This window comes from Nomascus leucogenys, unplaced genomic scaffold, assembly GCF_006542625.1.
Source record: "Nomascus leucogenys isolate Asia unplaced genomic scaffold, Asia_NLE_v1 000833F_81537_qpd_obj, whole genome shotgun sequence".
Classification (NCBI taxonomy): domain Eukaryota; kingdom Metazoa; phylum Chordata; class Mammalia; order Primates; family Hylobatidae; genus Nomascus; species Nomascus leucogenys.
Window position 1 is genome coordinate 59,500 of NW_022095834.1, and position 15,387 is coordinate 74,886.

At 49.7% G+C, this 15,387-nt stretch overlaps 1 protein-coding gene and 1 pseudogene across 1 annotated transcript; both read left to right on the top strand.

Moving 5' to 3' along the window:
• The first annotated feature begins 6,039 nt into the window (after window positions 1-6,039).
• Window positions 6,040-7,700, top strand: LOC100580713 (annotated as a pseudogene).
• A 3,086-nt stretch (window positions 7,701-10,786) lies between these two features.
• On the top strand, window positions 10,787-13,393 carry LOC100603297 (double homeobox protein 4C-like). The gene is given in 4 exon segments (XM_030808573.1): window positions 10,787-11,777; window positions 11,780-11,858; window positions 11,860-12,321; window positions 13,294-13,393. Coding segments are annotated over 4 exon segments (1,575 nt in total). The 5' UTR covers window positions 10,787-10,843.
• Window positions 13,394-15,387: the final 1,994 nt, after the last annotated feature.

Sequence of the window (15,387 nt, forward strand, 5' to 3'; positions counted from 1 at the left end):
CTTCTGACCACAGGATGCTGAATTCAGCCATTAATCCGTTTCCCTTCCGACCACAGGATGCTGAATTCCGCCATTAATCTGTTTCCCTTCTGACTACAGGATGCTGGATTCAGCCATTAATCCATTTCCCTTCTGACTACAGGATGCTGGATTCAGCCATTAATCCATTTCCCTTCGGACCACAGGATGTTGAATTCAGCCATTAATCCGTTTCCCTTCTGACTACAGGATGCTGGATTCAACCATTAATCCATTTCCCTTCCGACCACAGGATGCTGATTTCAGCCATTAATCCATTTGCTCTAGATGAAAAGTTTCTGGAGAGTAGAAACCATGAATTCTTCATCTGATTTTCTGATGGTCACGTGATGTAGTTTAGATGTCCCCTCCAAATCTCATATTGAATTTTAATCCCCAATGTGGCAGGTGGGGCCTGCAGAGGAGGTGGTTGAATCACCAGGTGAGTCCCTCATGACTCTGTGCCATCCTTGTGATAGTGAGTACTCGCGAGATCTGGTTGTTTAGAAGTGTGGCCCATCCCTCCCGCATCTTTCTTGTTTCTGCTTCTACCATGTGAGATGCCTGCTTCTCTTTCACTGTGATTGTAAGCTTCCCCAGGCCTTCCCAGAAGCAGATGCTGGTGCTGTGCTTCCTGTACAGCCTGAAGAACCATGAGCCAATCAAACTCTTTTCTTATAAATTACCCAGTCTCAGGTTTTCTAATAGCAATGTAAGAATAGCTTAATACATCATATGAAAAGAAAGCAATTGATATATTTACCAGTTTGAGTATTTACCAGTTTGAGTCTCCAGACCTCTGCCTTGCTTCAACTCAAAGAACAGGAAGGGAGCAACCCCCATCTACTGCTCCTGATCATGGGAGAATCTTCAGTTCATCTTAAAACATTTCAGTCAAAAGCCCCGTGATTTATGTAGAAGAATAAGGGTGTCTGAAAGAATGGGTCTCTTTATTTTTATTTCTGAGACAGGGCCTCTTTCCCTGTCATTCTGGCTGGGGTGCAGTGGCTCACTGCAGCTTTGACATTCTGTGCTCCAGCGATTCTCCCACCTCAGCCTCCCAAGTAGCTGGGACCACACGTGCACACTACCACAATCAGATAATATTTGTATTTTTGGCAGAGATGGGGTTTTTCTATGTTGAGCACGCTGGTCTTGGACTCCTGAGGTCAAGTGATCCTCCAGCCCCTGCCTTTCAAAGTGCTGGAATTATAGGTGTGAGCCACCACACAGGGCAGATGGGTCTTAACTGATTTTAATCAGGGTACCTGAGCATGGAAGACATGCCCTTAATTTTTTTCCTAATACAATATTTGACAGATATATAACTGTGATTTTTTTATTCCTGTGATTCATAAGGATATGATAGTAAAAGGCCTTAAAAGCCTTTGGGAAAAAAGTGCTATGTTGTGCTTGAAACCAGCTTTTACTCTGAAAGCAAGTGCCATCCAGATACATCTGTTGAGAAGATATTTTCTCCTGTTGCATTTTGGCAAAACAACTGAGTGTGTCTTGAAGTTGTTTTTTGATTTTTAACAGGACAAGTCTATTTTCTAAGACCCCAAACTCAGGAGTGGCCACGGGGCAAATCACTGCTGCACACATGGAATGCATGGGCAGCAAACACATTTCTCACCCCGAACCAGGGGTTGTTCCCCCTGGGTGCACGCGGGAATCGCCAGGGAGGCTTTTAAAATCACCTAAACTCAAAAGGCAAAAGATAAATGAATTCCGAATCCCTGCAGTGGGACCTGAGCCACAGTGCTGTTTAAAGCTCTCTGGGTGAGTATGGGGTACAACCAAGCCCCCAAACTGCTGCTTTAAATCAGCCTCTTCCAGTGAAATAGTGGCAAATGTATTCCTGAAATAAATGGAAAGATTTGCTGCTGGGTTATGATCTTCTGATCTTACCTGCATTACCTACTTTTCTTTGCTGAACTGACCTCTGCTACACATTTTATTCCTGATTCAATCCAGTTCTACTCATACCAAATGAATAGTATGCACTAGGTGCCCTTGCATTGCTGAACCTCACTGTGGGGAGAGGACTTTGCTGAATAATAATTGTATCCTAAAAAAACTCAAAATACTGGACACAAATGATCCTCCTGCCTTGGCCTCCCAAAGAGCTGAGACTGTAGGCATGAGCCACTGTGCTTGGCCTATACCCTAGAAAATTAAAACTATCTTACTTACTAAATTGATGTAAACATGGGAAGACCTAGAAAGTCACCAAAGTGTTAGGACATAAGTAAATACCTTGGAATATTAATATCCATCTGATAATGCCCTGAGCAAACATGTCCCACTTTAAAACAATATGAAACAGTGCTATTATTTTGAGATATGAAGTTAAAATTTTGTGCAAATAGGTAATATTTAAATTTTTATATATGTATAACATTCATGCAGAAAGACGTATACAAAGAAATCATGTAAAGTTCAATGAATTATTACAAAGTGAACACACGTGTGTAACCTAGAAATAGAACCAGGTTCACTGATGCCCTGGCAAACACTTTCTCTCTTTTTGCTCCCCCAAAGTCACTAAGATCTTAAGAGCTAACATTGTAGATCAACTTTTTATTATTATACATGTTTTATTACAGAAAATTTAAAACACACAAAATAAAAGAAACAGTACAATAGGCCTGTTACCCAGGCTCAACAACGACTAATAACATGCCAATTTTGTATTATCTATACTTCAACTCATTTCTCACACAGACTTTATTATTTTTTTTCTGATATAAAATGTGTGCTCATTGAAGGTAAAATCTTGGCTGAGCACAGTGGCTTAAGCCCGTGTAATCCCATCACTTTGGAATGACAAGACAGGAGGATCATTTCAGGTCAGGAGTTTGAGAGCAGCCTGGGCAGCATAGTGAGGCCATATCTTTATTAAATTTTTTTTTAATTAATCAAGCGCGGTGGTGCATGCCTGTAGTTCCAGCTACTTGGGATGTTGACATAGCAGGATCCCTTGATTCTACGAGTTTGAGGCTACAGTGAGTTGTGATTGTGCCACTGCACATCAGCCTGGGTGACAGAGTGAAACTCTGTCTCAAAGAAAAATAAATAAAGGTTCAACCTTAGCTAGATTTTTACACATAAACACACCCATATAAACAATCCCTCTTTTAACAATAGAAGTACCAAATTAAAAATCATTAATGTGAACCCATTTTTAACTCAGAATTTATCTTTTAATAAGTTTCTTTTTTTCTTTTTGAGGTAAGATGTGCCCTCATTGAAAGGTCTAATCTTGGCTGGGCACAGTGGCTCACATTCGTAACCTCATCACTTTGGAAGCCAGAGCTCAGGAGTTTGAGACCAGCCTAGGCAACAAAACAAGATCTCACTAGGGCAAGACAGTGAGACCTCATCTCTACAACAATTTTTCAAAAGTTAGTTGGGCATAGTGGTGCACACTTGTAGTCACAGCTATTTGGGAGGCTGACTTGGGAGGATCACTGGAGTCTGGGAGGTCAAGGCTGCAGTGAGCTGTGATTGCACCACTGCACTCCATCCAGAGGGACAGAGTGAGGGTCTGTCAAAAAAAAGGTACAATTTTAACTGTACATGTTTGGCACATCAACACATCCATATAAACAATCCCTCTCTTAAAAATAAAAGTACCCAATTTAACAGTTATTAGTATTCATGGGAATTACCTAGAAATTTTTTGTTTGTTTTGGTTTGGATTTTTATTGAAAGGGGACACCTAAAAATGTTATTTAAAATCTAGATTTTGATAAAAATAAGCCTGATTTTTTTCTTTTTTTGAGATGGAATTTTGCTCTGTCACCCAGCTGGAGTGCAGTGGCATGATCTTGGCTCACCAAAACCTCTGCCTCCCGGGGGTTCAAGCAATCCTCCTGCCTCCCAAGTAGCTGGGATTACAGGCGTGAGCCACCACATTCAGTTAATTTTTTTTTTGTATTTTTAGTACAAATGGGGTTTCCTTATGTTGGCTAGGCTAGCCTTGAACTCCTGACCTAAGGTGATCCACCCGCCTTGGCCTCCCAAATTGCTGGGATTACAGGCATGAGCCACCGTGCCCAGCCAGGCCTGGGTTTTGACTGAGAGTTTCTCTTTCTAAGAAAGTATATCATATGGCAGTTACAAAGACTCTTTTATATAAAATAAATAGAATTTAATAAATGAAAATTTAAAAAATTTACCTGAGATTAAAGGGCAAATCAAAACACATATGTAATATGTTGTCTGTAAGAGTGTATTTTAACAATGGCATAAATTATTAATAATCACTAAATTTTATAATAATTTATTAACCAAAATGAACAAAATTCCTATTATGATATCTATGAAAATACTTTCTTAGAGTAAAATATTCTCATATCTTGAGAGGGCACTGGTTAAAAACAGCAAAGATATGGAAGTTGATGTCTTATCAAGTACTTATTTATCAAGTAAGTAGCAGACCCCTCTTCACACCTTTTACAGAGTTATCCAAAAAGGAGTCATTTACACAAGAGCAGACAATTTTCCTAGCTTTCTATTGAGTTTATACGTTAATGTTGTTACAAAATTTAACTCAATTTTCTTATAAAATTACCTGATCAAATTTTATATATTATATCATAATATATCAAAATTTATTTAGATGTCAAATAAATTTTATGATATCATAATATTATAATATATAACGATATTATATTATGATAAGTTCCATTTACATTCAGACAATTTCACTAGGCAGTGTCTGTCTACCACTAATTTTTTTTTGGTTCCACTATTTGCACAGGCAGCACAGCTGGGAAAACACAGCCTCACCCAACACAGTCTCTTCCCCGTGTCTTTCTCCTCCTCAAGGAATCAGTTCATCAGTCAATCAAATCATGTGGGACTGGAGGCTGAGTACTCCCTAACATAGAAGGTCTCATTCCTGCATGCTTTCCTCAGCAGAGGGGGAGACCAGAAGGTCCTTTTAGGGGACACTTGCTTGGACATAGACGAGGCTAGTTGGAGGGCTCTGACCGGCAGAGACAGACTCTGCCGCAGTAGGAAGGGACGAGGCAGCTGTTCTGAACCTGGAGCTCCACCACACCTTGTCCCGTCTCACTGAGGCAATTTTGAGAGGCTGCCCTGGAATATGGTGGATGTTGAGAAACAACGTGGGCTTTGACGGGATTCAGGTGGTGTCTGCGGTGTGAAGACAGGAGCTGATGTTCAGAATCGAGGCTGCTTTTCTTGCGATCCGTTGGGTTACCTGTTTGAGACCAAGTCCATTTTTGCTAGGGAGGCTGAATAAATTCCACAGAACACAATGGCCCTCCCAGGATGACTGAGGAAGGGTGAGAAAGGGGGAAACTCTTTCCACCTAGGCTTTTTGCTACCTCAGGAATCAGGAGCTGATTAGGTTAGCACTGGCTCAACCTACTCAATTCAATTTTATTGCATTTGATCTAATTATCTTCCCCACTTTTAAGGTAGGAAGGGTCATTTCATTTGGTATTTATTTTTTCTCTGCATTTTTATTTCATCATATATGTGTGGATCTAATACAATCAACCATAATTTGACATTTGTTGTTTCCAAGCATTTAAGAAATTATAATATCTATGCATACAATGTTAACACCATGTATTATAAATTCTCTTTCTGTGCAAAATATATAACGTATGTCAATATAGGCATGTTTAATTGTGCATCTTGAAAGGTGAACAGGATCATAAATACTTCCAGGTAGGAAGCGGGACAGAAATCAGAAGAAATGATTCCCTGATTTTCCGATCCCTGTGCTACTGGTTCTTTGTTTTCTTGACACTATGACAGGATCCTGAAAATGTCTCCCTTAACTGTGTCTAGGTCCCCAGTAGAACTACAGCAAGAAACTTCTGATTGAGTCTCTAAGAAGCGGCAGGAATGAGAAAACTATTCAGCCAATAAGAGTAAGCCACGCCCAGCCGAGGGACGTATAAAAGGCAGGTCTATCAGAATAACCCACACTCTGCCTTTGGACGTGTGAGAGAGTGCACCTTTCACTTGAGCTTCAACATGGGAAAGGGAAATGAAGACTCCGATCTCCACTGCTCCTCCATCCGATGCTCCACTGACCAGCCCGCTTTCCAACAGATCTCCTTTACAGAAAAGGGCTCAGATGAGAAGAAACCATTCAAAGGAAAAGGCAAGACCGCCTTCTCCCATTCAGTGAGAAGCACATACAAAGGCAAGGTAAGGCCTTGGGCTGCTCCTATGGAGGCTGGAAAGAGGGTTGAAATCAGGGATACTGAGCCATGTGTCTTTAGCAGGGTTTTATTTTGAGATTTGGGGATGGGAAATGGCTTAGTGCCCTCAGGGGACTTTGAGAAATGTGTTCACTCGTGACACTGGCAGAAGAGCTTCACATGAAAGACTGATTCGCAAAAATGCATCAGAGATACACTATGGGACTCTGCCTAGGGAGAGGTGAGTCATCTAAACTTTCTTTTGCAGCAGGATCAGAGCCCAATCCAAACAAGGAGGAGAATTCTGAGGAAACCAAGCTCAAGGCGGGGAACAGCACTGCTGGATCAGGTAAGATTTGACTCTTTCAAGGTGAGAAGGGACAGGGCAGCAACACAGGCTCCCCTGGCAAGGACACTGGGAGCTCCCTGGCAGCCAGGGCCGTACAGATCCTGGACACTGGAGAACAGAAGAGAGCTGGGGTTTGGTGGCAACCTCAGCTCCTCTGTGTCCAGGATGGACTAGGAATTTCAGGGTGTTCAGTTAGAGGCACTTTCTCAAACTCTCATTGTATTCACAGAACCAGAGTCCAGCTCACATCGGGAAAACTGCAGGAAAAGAAAAATCAGTTCCAAAAACAGCTGCCAAGACAGAGCAGGTAGAATCTTGGTGTTTTTTTTGTTGTTGGTGGTGGTGGTTTTTTTGTTTTTGGTTTGCCCCAAAAGGCAAATAATCAGGAAACTTTTATACGAGGCTTGAGCAGAAAGGGAGTTACCTATTGACGAGTAAGTTTTTGAGATCTTGGCACTCTGAGAATATCTGGGGACTCCCAAGAGGTTCAGCCTCACTTCATTCCAGTGCTGAGATGGTCAGGAAAGAATGGCAGAGACAAGTGGGGTTCACCTGGGTGCACAGGGGGTTCTGGAAATGAGGGTCTGCCGGGACTGCTCTGGTGAGTCTCTCACATGCTTTATTCGCAGGGAACTGGCCAGAAGAGGAGTGAAGCTTGATGTTGAAAAAAAATCAAGATCCTCCACTGCTGTGCACAACAGTGAAATCCAGGAGACCTGTGATGTCCACCGTAGGGGACGTTCCAGGGCTCGCACTGGGCACAGCAAGCGGCACAGTCTCGGGCCCTAGGAGTCCAAACATCGTCACTTCGAAAAAGCTTGGTGACCTTGGTGCGAGCTATGTCAGAGGCTGTTTAACAAGACCTAGCCCAGGTGTGGGCACAGCAGATCCATTCTCCACTGACCTGTGAGCAGCTGACACTGCTCACTCAGCTCCGGGGGCCTCTGTGTGCCCAGTTGCAGACCTTGTATTCCATGGCCACCCAGGCAGCTTATGTATTCCCCGCAGAGGGCTGGCTTGTCCCAGCCACACTGCCTGGTCCTGGGGATTCAGCCCTGGAGAAAGAAGCCCAGCCCTTCCGTGGGCAGGAGATAACTGAGCCTGTCAGTGGATCAGATGAGGCTAAGCTGGGAGCACCCTGACCCTATTCAGCAGAGATGCAGCTCTGGGAATGACAACAAGGACCTGCTTCTTCTCAGATTCTTCCAGATGACCAGCAGTGACAATTTCAGACACACTGTGTTAATAAATGACAGAACCTGAAGAAGTCATAGGAAAGAAACTTGAGCGGTATACTCAGAATGGTGAGCCCTGCATTTTGCAGACCGCTAAGGCTATAGACAAATTTTATATTTCATGTTAGTCATTTGATGCCTTTTGGATGTCTGACAGTCGTGCATTTCTATATAATCAGAAAAATATTAGAATGTAATCGTGAATTTGCATATTTTAGACTGTAGAAACGTAAATATAAAATTATATGCTCCTTTTTTTTTTTTTTTTTGAGACAGTCTTGCTATGTTACCCAGGCTGCAGTGCAGTGGCAAAATCTTAACTCACTGCATCCTCTGCTTCCTGGGTTCAAACAATTCTCATGCCTCAGCCTCCCAAGTAACTGGGACTACAGGAATGTACTGCCATGCCTGGCTAATTATTTTTTCTTGTATTGTTAGTAAAGACAGAGTTTTGTCACTTTGGCCAAGTTGGCCTCGAACTCAGGTGATCCTCCAGCCTCCACCTCCCAACGTGCTGGGATTACAGGCATGAGCCCCCCCTTTTTTTTTTTTGAGACGGAGTCTCGCTCTGTAGCCCAGGCTGGAGTGCAGTGGCGCAATCTCGGCTCACTGCAAGCTCCGCCTCCCGGGTTCACGCCATTCTCCTGCCTCAGCCTCTCCGAGTAGCTGGGACTAGAGTCGCCCGCCACCACTCCCTGCCAATTTTTTCTATTTTTAGTAGAGACGGGGTTTCACCGTGGTCTCGATCTCCTGACCTCGTGATCCGCCCGCCTCGGCCTCCCAAAGTGCTGGGATTACAAGCGTGAGCCACTATGCCCGGCCGGCATGAGCCCCCTTACCAAGAAATTGCTTCTCTTTTAATCCGGAAAATGTTGTAGGCTCTCACTCTTCCAGCCTGAACCCATGGAGTACTAATATCCACAAACCATTAATAGCACTCCCTGTGAAAAAATATCTATACATTTTTACAGTTTGATATAATTATAGTAAAATTACTATGCAAGCTCTTTACTTTTAATATTTCTACATAAAATTTAAGTCAAGATATATTAAATGGTAAATGATTGTACTTATTTATTGAACTGCCTTATGTTTTATTTCATTTTAAAATCCTAAATTTATATTTTATTGTATTTTATACATTTCAATTGATTGTACTATATTGCAGGATATGGAGATTTCATCACATACTACAATACAGTGTATTTTGTTATATTTGAGGTATATTCTATTTGTATTTTGTACTGAGATCATACAATCTTTCGTTATCTAAGTGTATTAATTACTTTTTGGTTGCTTTATAATTTTCATTTTATGTAATGAAATAAACATTAATGTTGTTTGGAATTTTAAATTTCTTTCATATGGAATTTGTATTTAATAAAGATGTGAAAAAGAGAATGTCTTATCTTCACTTCTGTGTCATCCTATCCCTGACGTCCCCACAGCCCACAGCTCTTGTCACAGTACGGGAATAGTGTTCTATCATTACAGGAAATGGGGCCAATTCAATGGTAATACATAGACATAAATTGGAGATATAGAGATTTTATTCTCGACCACCGCAATAGAAAAGAATCAGTAATGTGAGTCACACAATTTTTGGGTTGACACTGCTTATGAGTTATGCTTGCACTATGCTATAGAATAACTCCGAAATAAATTATGCCTATTAAACAAATGCACATACATAAATAACGTGTCTAAATAACAATGCACATATCTTAATGAAAATGAATTTTATTGCTAAAAAATGTTAACACACAGATACACACAATGGGGTCATACAATGTTGAAAAATAGAGATGGGGAGAGGAAAAGAGACAGAGAGAAAGGGAGGAATGGAGCGAGAAAAGGACAGATGGACAGAAGGACATTGGAAAGGAGAAAGTGGGGAACAGACAGAGAGAGGAAGGCAGAGAGAAAGGCGGTCTTCCGCCTCCAGGACCAGCAGGACCTCGCACTCCGGGAAAATGTTGGGTGCCCGGTGCAGGCTGAGTGCTCCGCCGACAGCTGCGTCGGCCGGCGGTGGGTTCACCGGCCCTCCGGATCGCCAGCCTGGGTCACTTCATCCCGGAGCAATTCAGACGAATTCCGCCTCCCAAGGAATGAGCGAATTGCCCAGAGAGCAATGAGCGGAGACTCGGGTGATTGTCCGTTTTTCATCCACATGGTTCACAGATGACATAGCCCCACGCTGAGCCTGCAACAGAGCGCGAGGCAGATACTCCCATCCACACAGGAGTCACACTCAGGCTGAGTGAACCATGATTGCAGGTTCCACGTTCCTTTGTCCTCTGCAAGGGGTCCTGTTACTCACGTGTCTCTGGCCCCCGAAAGCGTGACCATGTTGACTGTTTCCCGAGCTCTGTGGTGACATAGAAACCCCCAGCGAAGTGTGGAAAAGCAGCCTCGTGACTTTGCTCCCCTTTCCAGTTTCCAAACAGGCCACAGTGGAGACTCGCCTCGTTGCAGGAAACAGGAATCCGTCGTCAGGCCGTGATGCACCGGACGTTTCTTTTCTCTGTAGTTTCGCTCTCGTTTTCTACATGAAAATGAACGAGATACACACCCCTGCGTGTGTGAGACTATCACGGCAACGGCGACACCCACAGGCATTGCCGCCTTCCCGGGGAGGGCCTGGAAAACTCAAGACTGTCATGGAGGTTCCGTTCCGCACTCCACACTTCAGGGTGGTTTCTGCCTGAAAACTGTGTGAGTCAAGACAGCTGCTTCCAGTTTCCATAGAATTACTGGAGAATCTCAGAGAGCCAGCCCCCGAAGCCCCTCTTTCCCCTCCAATCCGGCCCTGCACCCACCCACCCCACAAGGCCCTGGTCCCTGTGGTTTTCGGCTTCGTGGGGCAGGCTACCCCGGGACCATGGGCCCCGAGCTCATGCCTGTTCATAACGGGGTGGAGGTGGGAGGTCTTTCTAAGGGCATCCCGGCTGGACCTGAACGCAGTGCGCAGGCCGGCTGGGGAGCAGGGGAGCCCTCCGGCCTCTCTCTGCCCGGGTCCGTTCGTGAAATTCCGGCCGGGGCTCCCCGCGATGGCTCTCCGGACACCTTCGGAGGGCACCCTCCCCACGGAAGCCGGAGGACGAAGACGGCGGAGGAGACTCGTCTGGACCCCGAGCCAAAGCGAGGCCCTGCGAGCCTGCTTTGAGCGGAACCCGTACCCGGGCATCGTCACCAGAGAACGGTTGGCCCAGGCCATCGTCGTTCCGGCGCCCAGGGTCCAGATCTGGTTGCAGAATGAGAGGTCACGCCAGCTGAGGCAGCACCGGCGGGAATCCCGGCCCTGGCCGGGGAGACGCGGCCCGCAAGAAGGCAGGCGAAAGCGGACCCCCGTCACCCCAGCCCAGACCGCCCTGCTGCTCCGAGCCTTTGAGAAGGATCGCTTTTCAGGCATCGCCACCAGGGAAGGACTGGCTAGAGGGACGGGCCTCCCGGAGTCCAGGATTCACATCTGGTTTCAGAACCGAAGGGCCAGGCACCCGGGACAGGGTGGCAGGGCGCCGCCGCCCACAGGCGTCCTGTGCAACGCGGCCCCCGGCGGGTGTCACCCTGCTCCCTGGTCGGTCGCCTTCGCCCACACCGGGGCGTGGGGAACGGGGCTCCCCGCACCCCACATGCCCTGCGCGCCCGGGGCTCTCCCACAGGGGGCTTTCGTGAGCCAGGGAGCAAGGGCCGTGCCCCTGCTCCAGCCCAGCCAGGCCGCGCCGGCAGAAGGGATTTCCCAACCTGCCCTGTTAGGCGGGGATTTTGCCTATGCCACCCTGGCTCCTCCGGAAGGGGTGCTCTCCCACCCTCAGACGCCTCGGTGGCCTCCGCACCCGAGCAAATACCGGGAGGACGGGGACCCGCAGCGCGACGGCCTGCCAGGCCCTTGCGCGGTGGGACAGCCAGGGCCCGCTCAAGCCGGGCCAAAGGGCCAAGGTGTGCTTGCGCCACCCACGTCCCAGGGCAGTCCGTGGTGGGGCTGGGGCCCCAGGTCGCCGGGGCGGCGTGGGAACCCGAAGAAGGGGCACCTCCAACTCCGAAGCTCGCGACCCCGGGGGCCTCCGCGTCAAGCACAGATGCAAGCCATCCGGGCGCCCTCCCTACCGCTCCAGGAGCCGGGGCGCTCGTCTGCACTCACCTCCAGGCTGTTAGATGAGTTCCTGTGGACCCCGGAGTTTCAGCAAAAGTCACAACCTTTCCTAGATCCTGCGCCACTGGGGGAGCTGAAGGACGTGGAAGAGCCAGCTCCGCTGGAACCACTCCTCAGACAGGAAGAACACCGGGCTCTGCTGGAGGAGCAGGTTGGAGCGGGGTGGGGCGGGGTGGGGGCAGGGCGGCGGCCTCTCTTTCGCGGTGAACCTCTGACTCGGTATGGAGAGACGTGTCTTCCCTTCCAGCTGACCTGTCTAGGATCCCTGAGTTCCAGGTCCGGCGAGAGACTCCACAAAGAAGAGGGCTGTCATTCTTTCCTGAGCATCCCGGGGATCCCAGGGCCCGCCCAGGTACGGGGAGGTGGGCTGTCTACTGCTCACACGCGGGTTTGCAGGCAGCAGCCTAGGTTTTCTAACCAGCCCAGGCGGAGCTCTCATCCCTTTTCCCCTCGCATTCTTCAGTCGGGTTGGAGGAGACCGCAGTCTGCGAAACACCGGGCCTGGGCAGAAGCCAGGCCAGTTCTCCTTTCCGCGGCTCGACTCCTCTGCCTCTTCGCTCACCATCACTTGCCAACCCGTGTCCCGCCAGCCTCCCCGCCAGCACCATGGAGCGCCTTGCAACTAAATGTAGACCCTAGACCTCGCGCAAACCGGGGTGCTGCCCTTTCCAGGCAAGAGGGAAGGCAGGCAGCGATTAGGACAGGAACGGAGACAGAGTGGGACGGAAGGATGGAGCTAGGAAAGGATGGATGGACTGAAGGACCCTGGAAGGGAGAGAAAGAGGGAGGGAGGGAGAAAGGGAGGAAAAAACCGGGGGAGGGAGGGAAGAACACCAGACACACCCCACCACAATCACTAGCAAACCCACTCCCAAACACACAGACACACGGGCGCACGCGCGGGAACACAAGCACACACAGACACAAAGACACAGACAGCTTGAAGAAGAGCAAGGGACAGAGGGATGGAAAGACAGAAACGGAAGGAGAGAGAGAAACAGCGATAGAGAGAGAGACCGGGGAAATTGCGAGAGAAGAGAGAGAGAGAGATGGCAAGGTGGAGAGGGAAGTAGAGAAAGGGAGAGGGTGAGGGAGCTAGAGAGGGAGAGCAACAGAGCCTTGGAGAGGGAGGCTTTGCTCTGGTAGACAGGGGCCCCTTTGGCCAGGGCAGGGTAGATGGTGCCTGGGCCGGGCTAGAACAGGGGGGCAGGGCCGCCCACACGGGAAAACCAGGGGAGCCCTGAGACGTGTTTTACTTGGATTGGTTGGTTGCTTTGGGGGTGCATTTCGTAGGGTCATTCCTTTGCTGGCTCCTCCCTGTCCTCTTGGTGCTGTGGGCCCTGAAAGTTTTCAAGTGCACCAGTCCCTGTGGCAGGAGCAGTGGCGCCGAGGGTGCCCACGGGCCGCGGCTTGGGTTTCTCTCGTGTTCAGAGTGGTATGGCTGTAGACAATGGCAGTAGCGCCTGGCTGGTCCAAGAGGCCGGTCCAGCTATGCCCGCCTGATTCCAGGCGTCACCACCAACCCCGGGCCGCGAGGCTGGGATCAGGCACCCCGGAGCCGCTTGCCCGCGGCCGGGCTGCTCTCTCCCTCTGTACACCCAAGCACCACCAGTCGCTGCGCTGCGCTTTCCGCCGACCTCCCAGAGCGTCCCGCTGTCACCGGCGGCCAGGCCACGCGCAGGACCGCAGAGGCGCCAGAGGCCTCCACCCCCTGCCAGGGCTCTGGACTCTCCCGGAGGCCTCCCTTTAGCTGACGCTCCAGGCCTTCCCCTGGCTGTCCAGCTCCGGAGCTTCCAACACTTGGGGCCTGCTCAGGACGGGGTGTGCCCCCAGGCTTCAGGGCCCAGGGCCCACGGTCCTGGGATCCCCTCTGGTCCTCCGCCTTGCCGCGGAAAAATTATTTTGGATTCCTCGCCGCCCCTCCTGCAAGGCCCTCTCTTGCCCCACACACCCAGAGAAGCCAGGGCTGCCCAGGGGCGAACAGCCGGCCCAGCCCCGCGGGCCCTTTTTCTCACAACGCGTACACCATTGTCGCTTGTCCCGAGGAAGACCCGGCCCGTGGCCAACGGGGCAGGAAGGCCCTGCTTTGTCCCAGGCTGGCACTACAGCCCTGGAAGCCTGATCCGGGGAAAGAGGGGCTGATGGACACCCAGACACACCCCACCACCACCACGAGCAAACCCACCCCCCCAACACACAGATACACACGGCGCGCGCACGCGGGCCGGCACACACGCACACGGACACGGACATGCACGGACACACACACAAAGACACAGCTTGAAGGACAGCAAGGGAGAGAGGGATGGAGAGATAGAAACAAAGGGTGAGAAAGAGAGATAGAGACAGAAAGGGTGGGGAGAGAAGTGACAGAAGAGCGAGAGGTGGAGGGGGAAGGAGAGAGAGAGAGGGTGAGGGACCTGGAGAGCGAGTGCGATTAAGCCTTGGAGAGGGAGGCTCTGCTCTGGTAGACGGCCCCTTTGAGCAGGCCGGGATGGGGTGGAGGGTGCTTGGGCTGGGCCAGAACAGGGGAGCAGGGCCGTCCAAGTGAGAGTACTGAGCCCTGAGACGTGTTTACTCTTGGATTGGTTGGTTACTTTAGGGGTGCGTTTCGTAGGGTCCTTCCTTTGTTTGGTCCTTTCTGTCTTCTTGATGCGGTAGGCTCCGAGATTTGTAGAGTGTGCCTGTCCATCTGGCGGGAGCCATAACGCCGAGCGTGCTCACAGGGCACAAGACCTGGGTCTCTCTCGTGTCCCTGAGACTGGATTTTACACGAAGTCGGTGGCAATGAAAATCTAAGTGCACAGGGACGGTTTTCCTGGTGGCTGACGAAGGCAATGTCCTTCCCCGGTGGAAAGCATCCCATGCGTTGAAGTGAGAGTAGAGTCAGGGGGCGGTTGGGAAGCACGGCGACAAAAGGGGGAAAGAGGGAGGGAGCAGGGAGCCAAAAGCCTTCAGCACCCAGTATTCCCAGGGGGTCTCCCATCCCAAGTACTAGCCAGGCCCGACTCTGCTTAGCTTCCAAAATCAGTCGAGATCCCGTGCGTTCAGGGGTGGTGTGGCCATAAAGGCAGGCAGTGGCGCCTGGCTGCCACAAGAGCCCGTCCCAGTCACGCCTGCTCGACTCCAGGCGTCACCGCCAACCCGGGGCCGCGGGCCTCAGATCCGGGGCCCCAGAGCCGCTCCCCCGTGGCTGGGCTGCTCTCCCCATCAAGTCCCCAGCACCACCGGCCGCCGCGCTGCGCCTTCCGCCGGCCTCCCAGAGCCACCCTCCTCGCCTGCGGCCAGACCACGCGCCGGACCGCCGCCCTGCTGCAGCGCGGGAGAGCCACAGGCCTCAGTCCCCTGCCCAGGCTCCAGGCACACCAGGCGGCCTCCCTTTTCGCAGACGCTCCAGGCCTTCCCCTGCTCGGGAGCTCCCAAGCTTCCAACACATCGGGC